The 18,763-nt window shown below is 40.3% G+C and overlaps 1 protein-coding gene across 2 annotated transcripts in view; it reads left to right on the top strand.

Annotated features, from left to right (window-relative positions):
• The window catches only part of MEIOB (meiosis specific with OB-fold), a 43,668-nt gene that overhangs the window by 5,588 nt on the left and 19,317 nt on the right, over positions 1 to 18,763 (top strand). For both annotated transcript variants that reach the window (XM_019988361.2, XM_019988362.2), the window contains exons 3-9: positions 2,660 to 2,717; positions 7,362 to 7,493; positions 9,227 to 9,299; positions 12,785 to 12,980; positions 15,228 to 15,328; positions 16,188 to 16,240; positions 16,329 to 16,424. In XM_019988361.2, coding sequence (XP_019843920.2) covers positions 2,660 to 2,717; positions 7,362 to 7,493; positions 9,227 to 9,299; positions 12,785 to 12,980; positions 15,228 to 15,328; positions 16,188 to 16,240; positions 16,329 to 16,424 — 709 coding nt within the window. The remainder of the gene's footprint in view (positions 1 to 2,659; positions 2,718 to 7,361; positions 7,494 to 9,226; positions 9,300 to 12,784; positions 12,981 to 15,227; positions 15,329 to 16,187; positions 16,241 to 16,328; positions 16,425 to 18,763) is intronic.

Genomic DNA, 18,763 nt, shown 5'->3' with positions numbered 1-18,763 from the left:
AGTAATTGTTAAAAATTATTGGAAGTTTATTTGTATTATTTTAATTAAATATAGCAAAAAGTTGGATACGACTTCATGACTAAACAACAACAAATTAAATATTTAATATGCACTCAAATTTAGCATTGCAAGGTTATTGTTACCATCTTTCTAAATTCCATATATATGCATTAGTATACTGTATTGGTGTTTTTCTTTCTGGCTTACTTCACTCTGTATAATAGGCTCCAGTTTCATCCGCCTCATTAGAACTGATTCAAATGTATTCTTTTTAATGGCTGAGTAATACTCCATTGTGTATATGTACCATAGCTTTCTTATCCATTCATCTGCTGATGGACATCTAGGTTGCTTCCATGTCCTGGCTATTATAAACAGTGCTGCAATGAACATTGGGGTACACGTGTCTCTTTCTATTCTGGTTTCCTCAGAAAGATGGTAACAATAACCCTGTATACGAGACAGCAAAAGAGACACTGATGTATAGAACAGTCTTTTGGACTCTGTGGGAGAGGGAGAGGGTGGGATGATTTGGGAGAATAGCATTGAAACATGTATAATATCATATATGAAACGAGTCGCTAGTCTAGGTTCACGTGCATCCAGATGCACGATACTGGATGCTTGGGGCTGGTGCACTGGGACGACCCAGAGGGATGGTATGGGGAGGGAGGAGGGAGGAGGGTTCAGGATGGGGAACACATGTATACCTGTGGCAGATTCATTTTGATATATGGCAAAACCAATACAATATTGTAAAGTTAAAAAATTAGCATTGCAAAATTAAAGCATTTTTGTTAAGCAGCATCTATTGTCCAATCAAATTGTCCATGTTATATGCTGAAATACTTGTTATTATGTTGCTTTTGTGACAAAGGTACACAAATGATGTGTTTCTGAAATCATTGTGTGAAAATTTATTTTGGTGAGAAAGGTTGTGGGGGCACCAGTTATTTCAAATTTGCGAAGATTGTTATTTATTTGAAAGAAATCTAGGTGGAATCATATCATAAAGTGAAGAGCTTACTATAAAGCAATTATCATACTCCCTTATCTTTCCTACCCCCAGCAGTCTGCTATTTATATTTGGAATGTGCAAATCAGATTTCTTAAAATGAGATAAATTACATATAACTCTCATAGAAGGCACTGGCAACCCACTCCAGTACTCTTGCCTGGAAAATCCCATGGATGGAGGAGACTGGTAGGCTGCAGTCCATGGGGTTGCTAAGAGTCAGACACGACTGAGCGACTTCACTTTCATTTTTCACTTTCATGCATGAGAAGGCACTGGCAGCCCACTCCAGTACTCTTGCCTGGAACATCCCATGAACAGGAGAGCCTGGTGGGCTGCCATCTATGGGGTCGCACAGAGTCGTACACAACTGAAGCGACTTAGCAGCAGCAGCAGCACATATAACTTTAATAGTTTGCAATTTAAACTTTATTAAATTTAAACTTTATTAATGTTAAAAAAAATCGGAGAAGGCAATGGGACCCCACTCCAGTACTCTTGCCTGGAAAATCCCATGGATGGAGGAATCTGGAAAGCTGCAGTCCATGGGGTCGCTGAGGGTCGGACACGACTGAGCAACTTCACTTTTACTTTTCATTTTCATGCATTGGAGAAGGAAATGGCAACCCACTCCAGTGTTATTGCCTGGAGAATCCCAGGGACGGGGGAGCCTGGTGGGCTCCCGTCTTTGGGGTCGCACAGAGTTGGACACGACTGAAGTGACTTAGCAATGTTAAAAATAATTATGGCTGTTACAGTTTTTCTTGAAAGGTAAACTCTTTGCTAATTGCCTCTTCATTAGAAAATTTTACTCAATATTCTCACTAGTTGTTTTCCTAACAAAATTCAGTGAGAGCTGCAGCATATGGAATTAAAAAAAATAATAACAGTGTGTCTAAATGTAATAAGGCTAGCTAATAGCTCAGCTAGGATGTGGTAGTCTTAAAAGATTGCATGTATTTGAAATTGAGCAGATTATTGCAAGGTTAAAGTCAGTAGCTAGAATTATAAGTTCATCCTTTCAGAAAAAGGTAGTTATTTTTATTTTTTAAAGTATTTAAAAATATTTAATTTTTCTTTATTAGTCACTATAGAGAACATTAAAAATATTAAAGACATGTTAATACCTTTAAGATTTAAGATCTAGGACTTTAGAGCTTAGATTTATTAGCAGTGATATGCAAGTTTTGTTACAATCTAATATATGTTACTGTCCAGCATGTTTGCATTAAGAAGCTAAGCAATTCTATGTGGATTGTTAGAAAACCGTATATAAAAGAAAGCTTTGAAGACCATGGCAAATTAAATTGCATTATACATGTGCTTTGAATGAATTCAGTAAGAATTGATAGCATAGGGCAGTTACTGTGCTCCACCTAGTGATTGAAAATAAAGTAGAAACATACTAAGTATTAAATGATTATATTTGTAATAGTAGTTAACTGTCTTATTACTTTGTACTATTCCTTGTAGAATGAACATTTATGAAGTTCTTTTAGATGTTTGTCTGGAATAAATACATTTAAATGGTTCCTAGTCAAAAATGTTTGTTAGAACCAGTAAAATATAACAAGTCCATGAAATTAAATTTACCATCTCCATCTGTGTTTAATATTCGTCTTCTATAACCCTTTTGTTTTTCAGAAAATAATCGGCATAGTTATTGGAAAAACAGATGTCAAAGGCTTTCCAGACAGAAAAAGCTGAGTTCTATTTAACTCTTTGCTTCACTTTTCATCAACTGTGGCTTATGACTACAACAAAGTATATTTAAGTGATTAAATTTCTCATGCCTGTTTAACTCCCTAAGAGCAATGGCCATGTTCTCTATTGCATGGTAAAGTACTTGACTTAAGGCCACATGTGTGAGGGCATTAAAATCATTTTAATGGTTTTATTTGATATTTCTAAAGCATAACTTTAAAAGCTGTGTATACAGTATTAAAATAGCTAGTTAAATTGGTCAGCTCATTAATGTGTATCAACGTGTATTTTCTGAGCTCCTCCATTGTGCAAAACCCAGTGTAAAGACTGGAGAAAGAAGTTGTAGTCGCTATCATCATCCTCAGATATGAGAGCTTCTGAGAGGATGGACGTGGAGCCTGATTGACAGGGCTCACCCCCGAGTCTGTCCTATGTAGAGCCTCAGAATCAGGGTAAACAAAGCTGGGATGAGACTTACATGAGCTTGTATATGTAAGAGTGTGTAACATAGAGTAGGAACTCCGTGTAAACTGTCAGTATCAGATACAAGCACACAGGTAAGTCTCATAGAAAACAGAAAGTGGTAGGAGGAAGGTTTTCCAGCATGGATGTCAAGACAGTGTTGAGGGAGGGAAGTATGCAGCAGTATCTGTGTATTTATTCAAAGAACTAAATGATTCAGGGGAAAAAAATCATCTTTCATATGTGGGAAATACAGTTAAGTCTGGCTTTAGTGGTCCTTATTTAGTTGTCTGTGCAACAGTTTTAGGACTATGGAAACATAATCCAAGACTAAAATCAGATTTTTAAAATCAACTGACCTTCAGGGACTTCCCTAGCTGTTCCCAGCTGTCCAATGGCTAAGACTTCAAGCTCCCAAAGCAGGGGGCCTGTGTTTGATCTCTAGTCAAGGACCTAGGTCCCACATGCTGGGAGGAAGACTGAGATCCCGCGTGCCGCAACAGAGACCAAAACAAATAAGTAAAATCAGCCGATCTTCAAACTTTTATAGTTTACATGCACAGATACAATATAGAATGCCAAAAGTAGCAATACACTATTTCTAGCTTCTAAAGTGTCAGTGCTTTTTATTAAAGGGTATGGTATAAATCCTTTGATACAGCTTGAGGGAATCAGAGCTCTAGTCAGCCAGCCAGTAATTTTGACAGAAGACTATTTTGTTTGAATCACTTGAGTAATTGTGGCTGTGTTAATTGACTTGTGGTATAGTGACAGGTCAGAGAAGGCGATGGCACCCCAGTCCAGTACTCTTGCCTGGAAAATCCCATCGACAGAGGAGCCTGGTAGGCTGCAGTCCATGGGGTTGCTAAAAGTCAGACATGACTGAACGACTTCACTTTCACTTTTTGCTTTCATGCATTGGAGAAGGAAATTGCAACCCACTCCAGTGTTCTTGCCTGGAGAATCCCAGGGATGGGGGAGCCTGGTGGGCTGCCATCTATGGGGTCACAAAGAGTCAGACACGACTGAAGCAACTTAACAGCAGCAGCAGCAGCATAGTGACAGGTGGGCTTCCCTGGTGGCTCAGTGGTAAAGAATCCATCTGCGATGCAGTAGACCTGGGTTCAATCCCTGGGTCAGAAAGATCCCCTGAAGAAGGGAATGGCTACCCACTCCAGTATTCTTGCCTGGAGAATTCCAGGGACAGAGGAACCTGGCAGGTTATAGTCCATAGGGTTGCAGAGAGTCAGACACGACTGAGTGAGCATTACACACATATACACCATATTAAAAGGAAGATTTCTTTTTTTATTTAAATTTTAATATATTTATCTATTTCATTTTTGGCTGTGCTGGGTCTTTGTTGCTGTGCACAGGCTTTCTCCAGTTGTGGTGAGCAGGGGCTACTCTTTGCTTTCTCTAGTTGCTGTTCTCGGGCTTCTCATCTCTGTGTCTTCTCTTGTTGCTGGGCACAAGTTCTAGGGAGTGGGACTTCAGTGGTTGCAGCAGGTGGGCTCAGTAGTTGTGGCACCAGGCTTAGTTGCCATGAGACATCTGGGATCTTCTTGGACCAGGGATTGAACCCATGTCCCCTGCATTGGCAGGTGGATTCTTTACCACTGAGCCACCAAGGAAAGCCCCTATTTGTATTCTTTATGACGATAGTCATTCTGACAGGTGTGAGGGAATAGCTCATTGTGGTTTTAATTTATATTTTCCTGATAATTAGTGATGTTGAGCATCTTTTCATGTGCCTGTTGGCCATCTGCATTTCCTCTTTGGAAAAAATGCCTATTCAGTTCTTCCTATTTTTTAAATTGGGTTGTTAGGGTTTTTTTATGTTGAGTTGTATGAGCTGAAGATTTATGTTGGATATTAATCCCTGTTGGTCATATCATTTGCAAATAATTTTTCCCATTCAGTAGGTTATCTTTTCCTTTGCTGTGCAAAAGCATTTAAGTTTAATTAGTTTCCAGTTGTTTATTTTTGCTTTTACTGCCTTTGTTTTAGGAATGGATCCAATAAAGTATTGCTATAATTTATGTCAAAGTATGTTCTGCCTATGTTTTTCTCTAGGAGTTTCATGATATCTGGTCTTACATTTAGGTCTTTAATCCATTTTGTGTTTATTTTTGTATATGGTATTAGAGAATGTTCTAATTTCACTCTTCTACATGTAACTGTTCAGTTTTCCCAGCACTGCTTATTGAAGAAACTGTATTTTTGCCATTGTATATTCTTGCCTCCTTTGTTGTAGACTAATTGACTATAATTGTGTGGGTTTATTTCCAGGCTTTCTGTCCTATTTCACTGATCTGTGTGTCTGTTTCTGTGTCAGTAGCATGCTGTTTGTATTTCTGTAAAAATTTTTTTAAATTTATTAATTGAAGGAAAATTGCTTTACAATATTATGTTGATTTCTGCTGTACAACAGTGTGAATCAGCCATAGTTATACATACATCCCTTCCATCTTGAGCTTCCTTCCCCTCCCCCAATCTCACCCCTCTAGGTCATCACAGAGCACCAGGCTGGGCTCTCTGTGTAAATAGCAGCTTCTCACCTGCTACCTGTTTTCCATATGATAGTGTGTGTATGTCAAGGCCACTTTCTCCGTTCGTCCCACACTCCTCCCCCACTGTGTCCACACGTCCGTTCTCTACATCTATGTCTTCCCTGCAAATGGGATAAGCAATGCCACTTTTCTAGATTCCATACATATATGTTAATATACGATATTTGTTTTTCTCTTTCAAACTTACTTCACTCTGTTTAATAGGCTCTAGGTTCACCCACTCAGATCAGAGATCAGATCAGTTGCTTAGTCGTGTCCAACTCTTTGCGACCTCATGAATCGCAGCACTCCAGGCCTCCCTGTCCATCACCAACTCCCGGAGTTCACTCAGACTCACGTCCATCGAGTCAGCGATACCATCCAGCCATCTCATCCTCTGTCATCCCCTTCTCCTCCTGCCCCCAATCCCTCCCAGCATCAGAGTCTTTTCCAATGAGTCAACTCTTCGCATGAGGTGGCCAAAGCACTGGAGTTTCAGCTTTAGCATCATTCCTTCCAAAGAAATCCCAGGGCTGATCTCCTTCAGAATGGACTGGTTGGATCTCCTTGCAGTCCAAGGGACTCTCAAGAGTCTTCTCCAACACCACAGTTCAAAAGCATCAATTCTTCGGCACTCAGCCTTCTTCACAGTCCAACTCTCACATCCATACATGACCACAGGAAAAACCATAGCCTTGACTAGACGAACCTTTGTTGGCAAAGTAATGTTTCTGCTTTTGAATATGCTATCTAGGTTGGTCATAACTTTCCTTCCAAGGAGTAAGCGTCTTTTAATTTCATGGCTGCAGTCACCATCTGTAGTGACTAGAACTGACTAAAATTCATTATTTTTATGGCTGATTCTACACATGGATGGGATTCCTTGCTGGCTCAAATGGTAAAGAATTTGCCTGCAATGCGGGAGACCTGGGTTCAGTCCCAGGGTTGGAAAGATCCCCTGGAGAAGGGAATGACAACCCTTAACCATTATTTTTGTATTTTGTATCTCCAGTATTTTTGCCTGGAGAATTCCATGGACAGAGGAGCCTGGCGGGCTATAGTCCATGGGGTCCCCAAAAGTCGGACACGACTGAACAACTAACACTTTCAACACACTACACATGGGCATCATCAGATGGTCAAAACCAAAATCAGACTGATTATATATGTACCACATTTTCTTTATCATTCATTGTATTACTTTTTTAGTTAGCAAAAACAATAAAGAAATTTATTTTGGAATTTATTCTGGAAAAAAGTGCTTGCTGACCCCTAGTGGTATCTTTTAGTTAGCACACATTTATTTGTTTTGAAATAATTTAGATTTAACTTAGGTTAAAACAACAGTAAGAGAGAAATGGAGAATGTAATCTAATATCAGGATGGTTCAAACCTACACGTTATTTCCCTCTGAATATAGAGGTAACTAGGGAAAGGGAACAAAGAAGTCACAGTGAGGTGAATTATCTACCTTGGCAGTTTTGCAATTCTTAAAGCATAACTTGTAGAATTTATATCTGAAATAATTTTTTATACCATGTGTTTGAGTGTTTTAGTATCATAATAATCACCTTTGTTTAAAATTAAAACTTTTCATCTGAAAAATAAAAGCTTTGGTTTTCCCTTAGATATTGGATCAGAAAGGTACACTTTTAGTTTCACCATTCGTGATTCAACAACCCATTTTGTAAATGCAACATCCTGGGGCAGTGAAGATTACATCAGATCACTTTCTGACAGCTTTAGGGTCGGTGAGTGTGGTAAGTTGGCACTGATTCTTAAACTGTTTCTCTTACAGTATTAGTCCCATGATATATTTGTGGTAACTACACTGAGGGCATTGGAATGAAATAAGACACAATTCTTATTCTCAAGAATCTTATCAGAAAAAGTCAAGTGTTAAGAGTATAACAAGGCATTCAGCATTTAGTTGAAACATACAAACAGAATAATCACATACTTTTACTAGGAGCTCTGTGATCTTTGGTTTATTTCTGTTTCACTTTGCATCAGTCCCTCTTGTGACTGTAATCATATATCATTTTGTAAACATAAAATAGAACTGCTAAGTAGACTTTGATAAAAGATGACATGAATTTTTGATGGAATTTTAAGAAATTTTTAGTCTAAAATAGCAAATCTTCATATCCTCTGCCTACCCCAGTATCTCTGTGATAGTACAGTATTGTATATTCAAAAGAACAGGACTTTGGGAACAGGTAGCTCTGGATTCAAATCCAAATACTAACACTTATTTACATAGTGGCTTTGAGAAAATTTCATAATCTTGTTGAGCCTCAACTATAAATTAATACCCAGTAGATTCTTATCAATCTTAAATGAGACAGTGTGCCTGGTATGAAGTGTAGAACTTAGTCGCTCAGTAGATAACAGCTCTAGCCTCATATAATAAACAAGAAAGCAGTATACCAGCTCTCTTTCATGGTAGAAAAAAGAAGAGAAAGAGTAACACAGACAATTAAACTATTCCTGTCTAATCCTGCAATATCTAGCAGCCTATTACCCATACTGGTTACTCAGCACCCAGTCACACTATTAACTTTCAGGGTTATATAGTATTTTGCTAACTGAATAATAAGGTAATTGGACATATGGCCTGTGAAGGCAGAAAACTCTGGAGACATCTCAGGGCCCAGGACAAGCAGAAGCATCTGTGGATGCATGCCAGAACAACACTAACATAGACCTGAAGATATATTCGATAGTAACCTGCATTCCACACTGATGCTTGTTGTCAGGACGAGTGAGATGAGGGATCGTAAGGATGTAAATCTGATGATGCTTATAAAAGTAAATAAGAGTTTGGTGTGGCTGAGTAAAAAGATTATAGATTTTTGAATCAAAACAATTCTAACTCTACTACTTTCTTGATATAACATCTCAAGAAAATTATTTAACCTCTGTGAACTTCAATTTCTTCACGTGGAAAAAGGGATAATAAAGGGATGGTTGTGTGAGGAATTAACAAAATGCAGCACAAAATGTCTAACATAGACCCATAGGAAATGGAAACCCAAAAATACTAAGTCATAAAGCTATAAGTTGTAGGTTTCAAATCAGGACCCAGATTTTGCACTGCTCTTTCTAACTACCACTATTGTTTTTGAGAACAACTGTGAATTGGGTGAAGATCAATTTAACTGTTCATTTTATAGCAGGGTATGTTGTAATCACATCAAATGTTCTGTATAACTAATCAACAAAGTAATATTTTTTAACGAAATAATATTAATGCAGGTCAAATGTCAGAATTTAAACACAAAGTATAAGAAGTATCATCTGAGATCAAATTGATTGGTCATACACTAGGATTCCATTGCTCACAGCAAAACAAGAAAAAAATTGTGAAGGATATTAACAGCAACTCAAAATTAGAAATAATATTGTAATGTTCATTGTTATGTACACTTGTTTTTTAAATTTATCCTGTTACTTTTTTGGTAATAGCATCATATTTTCCCCTCTGTTATAGTGATAATTGAGAATCCTCTGATCCAAACAAAGGATTTAGAAAGAGAAGAAAAGTTCAGTCCTGCAACTCCTAGGTAAATCTAGCACAGAGGTCAACAACCTTTGTGCCCGAATGATTATTACTAATAGGTTTGTGTATGTCAGATTAGCTGGGAGTGGTGTAGGGGCTTCCCTAGTGGCTTAGATGGTAAAGAATCTGCCTACAATGCATGGGTTCTGTCCCTGGGTCAGGAAGATCCCCTGGTGAAGGCAATGGCTACCCACTCCAGTATTCTTGCCTGGATAATTCCATGGACAGAGAAGCCTGGCAGGCTACAGTCCATGGGGTCATAAAGAGTCGGACACGACCCAGTGACTAACACTTTCACTTTTTTCACTTACTAAAGATGTGTGTACTTTAGGTTGAAAATTCAGAGTTTAATTCTGCCACACAGTATTTATCTTTGATTATCAAATAATTTACCTCGACATAGGATCACATTAAAAATGACTTTATTTTTAATACTTTGATTCTCATTCTTCCCTGGTGGCTCACATGGTAAAGAGTCTGCCTGCAATGCAGGAGACCTGAGTTTGATCCCTGGGTCAGGAAGATCTCCTGGAGAAGGAAATGGCTACCTACCCCAATATTCTTGCCTGGAGAATCCCATGGACAAAAGAGCCTGATGAGCCCCAGTCCATGGGGTTGCAAAGAGTCAGACATGACTGAGTGACTAACACTTCACTTCTCGTTCTTAGATTTACAGAAATTTGACTCTAGTCACATTAAACCTGAAAAATGAAAAGATAAATCTTAGAAGTCATATATCCATTTTACATCTCAGTTTATGGCTCTCTTCACATGCCTTGCTCTCTCAGTTCAGGTTTCCAGGAAGCAGAATTCAGAGACTTCTGTGCAGGTGGTTTGTTGAGGGAGAGCTCTCAGAAGCAGCCTGGAAAGACAGCTGTAAGGGAGGAAGGAGTGTTTAAAGAGGCAGGTTCAGCAGAAGCCCCACCTCGTCCTGACCCAGGTGGGAGCTCTGGAGTATCAGTTTCACCTCAGAGTGCTACCCTCTGAAGAAAGGTGCCTGGGCTTTGGTACCCTGAGTTTACAGGTTATTGGCTGAAGTCTGCCCATGTTCCTACGGAGGCACTTCTGGCTGAGGGCAGATCTAGAGAGAGGGTGTAGCTGGTGAAGGGCTCAGGTGGGCACAGCAGTCTCTACTACACGCACCTGCACACCTTTTGACCTCATCTTACAGGCCTCATTTCTCTGCAGCCACATGGAGAGTCCTTACTTTGTGAACATCCTGGCTCATTCTGAGCTAATAGCATGGCATGTTCATGTCCCTCTGCAGAGAACAGTCTTATTTGCTCTTCTCTTCACTCAAGTGTTGGGCTTCCCTTGTGGCTCAGCTGGTAAAAAATCTGCCTGTGATGCAGGAGACCTGGGTTCAATCCCTGGATTGGGAAGGTCCCCTGGAGAAGGGAAACGATACCCACTCCAGTATTCTGGCCTGGAGAATTCCACGGACTGTATAGTCCATGGGGTTGTAAAATCTGACACGACTGAGCGACTTTTACTTTTCACTCAAGTGTTAGTTTAAATGTCATCTCCTTAGGCCTTCCATATCTGCTCTGTAGTAGCCCATCCAGTTCCCATTACTAGGACTTAGTCCTGTACACAGGGTTATAGGCACCATCATAACAGTGGCGCTAGTGGTAAAGAACCTGTCTGCCAATGCAGGAGCCACAAGAGACGTGGGTTCAATCCCTGGGTCAGGAAGATCCCCTGGAGAAGGAAATGGCAACCCACTCCAGTATTCTTGCATGGGAAAATCCCATGGACAGAGGAGCCTGGCAGGCTACAGTTCATGGGATTGGAAAAAGTCAGACACGACTGAAGCAACTTAGCATGTAATACTGATCGCAAGCCTGGATCATTTGATGAATTGTTCTTGTCTGTCTCCCTCTCTCGCATGTGAGACTGTGAGGTCATAGGTCATTGTCTGTCTTCCTCACCACTTATCCCCCGGGGCCTGGACTGTGGTCTAGCACATAGTTGGCTCTCAGGAAGTGTTTGTGGAGTGAAGGCATGAGTGAAGGGGGAGAACACTCCTGGCAGAGGGGACAAACACAAAATCTCCTGGCCTTTTCCAGAACAGTTAGTCATCTAAACCTCATGAAACTGTTGATATTCAACTTTTTTTCCCTCTAAAATAATAGTTTCATAGCCTCGGAATCTGATGTGGCTGGAGTATAGGTAGGCAGAAGCAGCAAAAGAGGGAAGTGGAGACCCTTCACAGACAGCTTTGCTTTTTGTTTCAACCCAGAAGATCTTTGAACGGGGAAATAAGATATGCATATTCATGATTTAGGAAGGTCACTTTGGCTACCTGAGGAGGACCAAGTGTAGGGGAATAAAGCTTAGGAGACAAGACAGTAATTTGGGTAAGAAGTTATGAGGTAAACACCTAAGGCAGTAGCAGGGGAGGAGGCGGGGGTGGCTGGAATAGAGGGTAAGAAAGAGGCTCCATGGAGCACACTTGGAAGCTGACTGGCCAAAGGGAAGAGCACCTCAAGTTCAGTGTGTGCATAAGGTGCATCTGTTTGCTCCTACAGAGCTTCAAAAGTGAAAGTCGCTCAGTTGTATCCGACTCTTTGCGACCCTGTATAGTCCATGGAACTCTCCAGGCCAGAACACTGGAGTGGGTATCATTTCCCTTCTCCAGGGAATCTTCCCAACCCAGGGATCAAACCCAGGTCTTCCGCATTGCAGGCAGATTCTTTACCAGCTGAGCCACAAGGGAAGCCCAAGGATACTGGAATGGGCAGTCTATCCCTTCCAGCAGATCTTCCCGACCCAGGAATCGAACTGGAGTCTCCTGCACTGCAGGCTAATTCTTTACAAACTGAGCTATCAGGGAAGCCCACAGAGCTCTGAAGAGGTCAGGAAAGCATGTAGGTGGCACAGTCAGTGTCACAGAGATGGAGCTCAACCTCCTCATAACACACAATGTTTTAGAGTGCTTTTACATCCTTTTTTTTAAAATTTTTTTACAAAGAAACTGAAACTCAGTTTATTGGGCAAGATTAGACTATTAGTGTGCTTGAAACTCAGACACAAATTGGTCTTTAAAATATTTTCTTAATGAAAATAGATTTTATACAAAAAGTATTTTACAGTTTTTCAAGGTTTCTAAGGGGACTTCCCTGGTGGTCCACTGGTTAAGAATCCACCTTCAAATGTCGTGGACGCAGGTTCAATCCCTGATCAGGAAACGAAGATCCCACATGCGGTGGGACAACTAAGCCCATGTGCTGCAACAAGGATCCCACATGCTGCAATTAGCACCCGAAGCAGCAAATTGGTCTTTAAAACACTTTCTTAATGGAAATAGATTTTATACAGAAAGTATTTTACAGTTTTTCAATGTTTCTAAGAGTGAAAAGTATAAATCTTAATATAGTTTTTAAAGTATAGTTTAAATTACAACCAAAATTTAACTGTGAACTTTGAAATATTTTTCTATTAGAAATCATTTGATATTAACTTTGTGTGTGTGTTTTTACAATTTAGCAATTATAAACTATTGCTCAGTGAGAATCACTCAACGGTAAAACTCTGTTCCAGTTATGAAGTGGATGCCAAGTTACTTTCTTTGATATATTTACCTGTTAAAGAGTCTTGTGATTATTATTCACTGGGTGACATTGTTGCGAATGGACACAGTCTTGATGGGAAAATTATTAATGTTCTTGCAGCTGTGAGGTCGGTAAGTTAAAACCCCAACAAAGCCCAGTTCAATTTGGTGGGGGAGTTCTAGCATAGTATTTGTGTTTGGAAAGTAGTAATCACTGAAGTAAAATTTTCTCTATATCTTGATCCATCCTCAGTTGAATTTAGAAAATTAAAGAAAGCAGCATTTTACCTGAGAATGAGTAGCAAAATAAAATTGTATTTGAGTGTTAAATGCAGCACACAGTCATAAATGGTTCACTAACTATATGAGAGCTTTTCATACTTCAGTTAAACAAAGGCATGAATAGAAAGAGTAAATTCATTGACTTGACGATCTCCAGGAAGTTCTTTTAAATAATGTATGTTGAATAAATCAAGGAATTAATTCAGTGCATGTTCTCAGAGCTGCCCTGAGATGGGGGACAGAGTGAGAAACCCAGGGTGCTGTGGTAGGGGCCCTGTGAGCTATGGGTGCTGGAAAGCAGGGCAGACTGTCTCACCACCTTCTGCATCCACACCTCCCTCTTAGCAATTACAGCAAGTTTTGAACTCCATTGGACAGACTAGAGTCACTTGACAGGGAGCAAATTTACACAAAATAAAGTACACAAATAAGAATAAAGGAGCAAGAACAACTCTTCAATATACAAAATGAGGATAACCAAGGGGGGAAAAGGGAGGGAAATAGATTTAGATACTTGTAGTTACTGTTGTAAGTACTTGCTAATTGCATTTCCATGTTAAATAACTGCAAGAGTGTCAATCATCCCCAATGACAGGCCAACAGAGGCACCACCCCAACCCAGCACAGCACAGTGCCTGCCACACAGTGAGCACTTCGTGTCAGTCAGGAATGAGGAATAAACACCCTACATGACAGTCTTGACAATCGGAAAAATCCCTTTCTGGGCAACTTAGGTTCAATCTTACTTAAAGGCAGAATATGATCTCTGAATTTCTCTGAAATTCTATGTAATGCCATCGTATTACAATGTAGTAAGAATTTTCTAAAACTCAGTGTGAATATAAAACCTGCATGGGACTTCCCTGGTGGTCCAGTGGTTAAGACTCCACACTTTTTCAGGGGCCCAGGTTCAATCCCTGGTCAGAGAATTAGATCTCGCCACAATGAAGATTCCGCATGTTGCCACTAAGACCTGGTGCAACCAAATAAATTAAAACAAAAAAAAATAAAACCCTACAACAGCTTTTTCCATGTCCCACTTCCGGCCTCTACTCTTTGAGTCTGGTACCACCTTTCATAGGATTATATTATTTCCTTTTCATGCCTTTCTACTCCCATTTTGCTTCCATCCCTCTTATATTTCCTTTTCTTTACATTTTTATTTAACCTGTTCTTTCTTCTGTCTCACCTCTACTTAGGTTTCTTCCCTTTAAAGCTCCTTTTCATGTCGTTTCCTTGCTTGCTGTGACAGGCTGTTCTTTTCTCTGACTCTGTAAACCTTCTCCTCTGTGGGCAGCTGTGACTCTTTCTCCAGCCCCTTCCCGTGGAGCTCAGTCCTGACAATAGATCATGGAGGCAGTGCACAGTGGGCAGCTGACTGTCCATGTTTGAGCCGTTGCTATGTAGCCATCAGAGGTGCCTGCTGGTCCAATTGCGAACTCCCTGAGGGCACAGAGGGGCCCCTGAATTCACCTCCACCATGAATTCTCTTACACCACAGTGTGGACTGAATCAGACAGTATATCAACACACATTCCCATTATGATCCCTCATGTGGTTCTTCCAGCTGATCCCTAAGAAGGCAGGAATGTGGTTATTGATAACCTGTACCTGGGCCAGCAAGATGCCTGGACAGGCGAATCCATCCAATCACTGAGCTCCATGCGGGCCCTATGCCAAGCCATGGGGACACACAGACATTGAAAGGAATCTTATACCCTCAGTGAGTCCACACAGCTGTCACCCAGGGGCCTGTCATGGAGTGTTTGTTCTGACACGTTGAAAAGGCCCCACAGTCTTTGGAGCACATATGTCTGTGTCTCTCTTCAATCAATGTGTGTACCTTTCAACTTAAATATAGAGCCTGGTGGGCTGCCGTCTATGGGGTCGCACAGAGTCGGACACGACTGAAGCGACTTAGCAGCAGCAGCAGCAGAGGTACAAGATACTTTTAAATACATATTAGTGAGTCTCACTATTTTGATATTTCTAATTTGTTGTTTAAAAGGTAAACATTTGAGTATTTCCATCAACAAATATTTAAGTACCTCTACAGCTATAGGTGAAGAAGAGTAACTGTTTCCTTCCATTTCTAAGGTTGGGGAGCCAAAATACTTTACAACTTCAGACCGAAGAAAAGGCCAGAGGTGTGAAGTCAAACTCTACGATGAGACAGAGTCTTCTTTTGCAATGATATGGTAACTCCCCACATCTGTTCCAAACTGAAATCTGTGCTATTATCGTCAAGTCAGAACATTTTCATCTCATCAAGAGGTGATGGATGTCATATCAGGAGAGGAGTGATGATAAGAGGAAATGGTATTAAAAATAAAACCTTCCTCTTGTGTGTCCAGTCATTACAGTCTATGATTACCTTAAAATGAGATCTTCTGATGGCATGGGATTTCATAGATGGATTCTATAGTAACTTACTTACTATCATACTCTTTTGTAACAAATGATCATTTACTAAGTCCCATTGATAAAGAACAAGACAGACTTTCTGTGATCCATTGGGTGGTACTCTGGAGCAGGCCATGGGAAGATGGTGAAGAAGCAAGTTTTGTCACAGATTGGGTTCTGTGGGGCAGGGCTACACCCTGAAGCATACCAGGGAATACTATGGTGGTGTTTAGACTCAAGATTGAATTTGAAACAGGCCTTCAATCCATCAGGTTCCTCAAGCAGTTTATCCATTATGGGGATAATCCCTTAATGGCATGAAAGAGTGACTTCACAATTTTTAGACTTGTAGTTACTCAGTTATAACTAGTGTGGAGTGACCTGGTGATAGGAAAAGAGGGAATGGAAGGAGCAGAAGTTGTTAGAGATGGATGTGCTGAAGGAATGCTTTCCATGGGTGTTAAATTTTCTGTGAAATAGGCAGAGTAGCCCTGAAAAATGCAGGAAAAACCAAAACCTTTCCTTGTGCCTTGGATCACATGGGGGATTATTAACCTCACCCATTAAGACATCCTTTTTCTGATAAATAACATGGTCACTGTCAGTGTTTTCTAATGTATTTGATTTTTGTCATTTCTTTTTTCACACATGCAGTTGGGATAGTGAATCTATTCTACTTGCACAGAGCTGGGTTCCACAAGAAACAGGTATCGCATACTTCAGTGATTGTGTTCAATATTTGTAATTTTTTATCCTCCAGTGTAATAATTTTAAAATGGCTTTTTCCCCAAACAGTAATATTTGCTGCAGATGTAAGGATAAGTTTTGACAAATTTCGGAACAGCATGACAGCAACTGTAATCTCAAAAACCATTATTACAACTAATCCAGGTAAAAAGCTATCTGAAAATTTTAATCCCTTTGGAAATGACTATATCATGTATTCCAATATTTGTATAGTGTGTTTAAGAATGAAAATAAAGCTTGGATTTCATTTGAGTTAAAAGTGAAAAGCTGCCTTATATGACTTTTAAAACTTACAGTAAACTGTATCTTTGATATATTTACAAAAGAAATGTGAAAAGCCAGACTCATTTGTAAAGCATTATCCTTTGTGTTAATTTTGAGAGATCAATGCCATTGATTGGATAACCTAAATTATTGACCATTTAAAAATAAATTTGATTTCAATGCATTCAAATAATTTAGTGCTGGAGCATGGAGAACATGTATGTAGTATCACCATGTGATACTTAGTTCATCACTGTGAGTGGTTGTGAAGTGGTTACAGCTTGTCCCAGTATGAAATGAGGGGAGTAGGACTAGGGAGAAGAGGGGGTACCTTGATTGCATCCTAAGGTTGCTTGTAGCCCAGAGAGAAAGGCCCACTCAGCACCCCAGGAGAGCACAGAGGTCCCAGGGATGAATAATCCTTCAAAAGTCTTCAGTTCAGTTCAGTCCAGTCGCTCAGTCATGTCTGACTCTTTGCGACCCCATGAATCGCAGCACACCAGGCCTCCCTGTCCATCACCAACTCCCAGAGTTCACTCAAACTCACGTCCATCGAGTCGGTGATGCCATCCAGCCATCTCATCCTCTGTCATCCCCTTTTCCTCCTGCCCCCAATCCCTCCCAGCATCAGAGTCTTTTCCAATGAGGCAACTCTTCGCGTGAGGTGGCCAAAGTATTGGAGTTTCAGCTTTAGCATCATTCCTTCCAAAGAACACCCAGGGCTGATCTCCTTTAGAATGTACTGGTTGGATCTCCTTGCAGTCCAAGGGACTCGCAAGAGTCTTCTCCAACACCACAGTTCAAAAGCATCAATTCTTCGGCGCTCAGCTTTCTTCACAGTCCAACTCTCACATCCATACATGACCAGAGGAAAAACCATAGCCTTGACTAGATGGACCTTTGTTGGCAAAGTAATGTCTCTGCTTTTGAATATGCTATCTAGGTTGGTCATAACTTTCCTTCGCGTCTTTTAATTTCATGGCTGCAATCACCATCTGCAGTGATTTTGGAGCCCCCAAAAATAAAGTCTGACACTGTCTCCACTGTTTCCCCATCTATTTCCCATGAAGTGATGGGACCAGATGCCATGATCTTCATTGAAAAGTCTTAAGAGAATATAAATGTAGCAAGTATCATTTTAACTATGCGCTCGCTCTACTGATTGATGACAAAGCAGTAACAGTGACTGAGAGCTATAAAGCAATTTTATATCTTTGACCAAACCATTATCAGAATTGTTAGAAGTGAAATTACTATGAGATATGGTATAAAATAGCAAGACTGTGTTTTAATATCAGTAATTAGATCTTGCTCATCTACTGCAGAAATATTGTCTCCTTGAAAGCAGTATCATGGGAGGTGATATGGCACTCATTGATTTGTTCTTGTTGAACTCTCATCTACTACACATGTGCTGTGTGCTGAGCACCGTTCTGGGTCCAGTGACCAAACACAGGTATCTCTCCTGCTCATGGAGCTCACATCCTAGCAGTGGGGAAACAGAATGAACAATTAGGATAACACATGCAAATTTTGGAATTTGAAATGATTGAGAAGTAAAAGAGAACAGGGTTGGGAGAGTCCAGAATGCCATGGTGTGCGTAGGGCAGGTTGCTTGTTTACATAGAGTGGTCAGGTAGGCACAGTGAGAGGGTGACATCTGAGCGGGGTGAGGGGGTGTACGGTGGCATTAACCATAGGAAAAGAGCACACCGGGCAGAGGAGCCAGCCAGTACAGAGGCTCTGCGGCCAGTGTGGCTGGAGCTGAAGGAGCAGGGCAGGAGGAGGGGCTGAGGTCAGAGAAGAAATGGAGGTGATCGGAAGGCTGTACAGGCTGCCTTCTACTCTGTGGGAAGGGGAGCCAGGCAGTGACATTATCTAAGTTCTAAAAGGATTGCAGTGACTTCTTTTACATTGGTGGTGACACAACCATGGTCTGTTCTTACCACAGGATGATACTGTCACTCTTCAATCCTTTTTTTTTTTCTTTTGAGAAGGGTACTATGGTTTCTTATTTTTAATAATATAATAATACTAATAGGCTATTTTTAGTGCTTTCAATAACATCAGTGACAGAGTTTCCATCCTCTAAGGGTAAATTTGGTCTGGGAAAATTTCTAAAAGACAGTTGGGATTGTTTGACGGAAAAGATTATCGAGCTTGATAATACTAATTGTCTCGAAACCTCAAGATTAAGTTAAAGAGACAGATTTGAAGGA

The sequence above is a fragment of the Bos indicus genome, chromosome 25, assembly GCF_029378745.1.
Source record: "Bos indicus isolate NIAB-ARS_2022 breed Sahiwal x Tharparkar chromosome 25, NIAB-ARS_B.indTharparkar_mat_pri_1.0, whole genome shotgun sequence".
Lineage (NCBI taxonomy): Eukaryota > Metazoa > Chordata > Mammalia > Artiodactyla > Bovidae > Bos > Bos indicus.
This window is presented reverse-complemented; position numbering and strand designations above follow the sequence as displayed.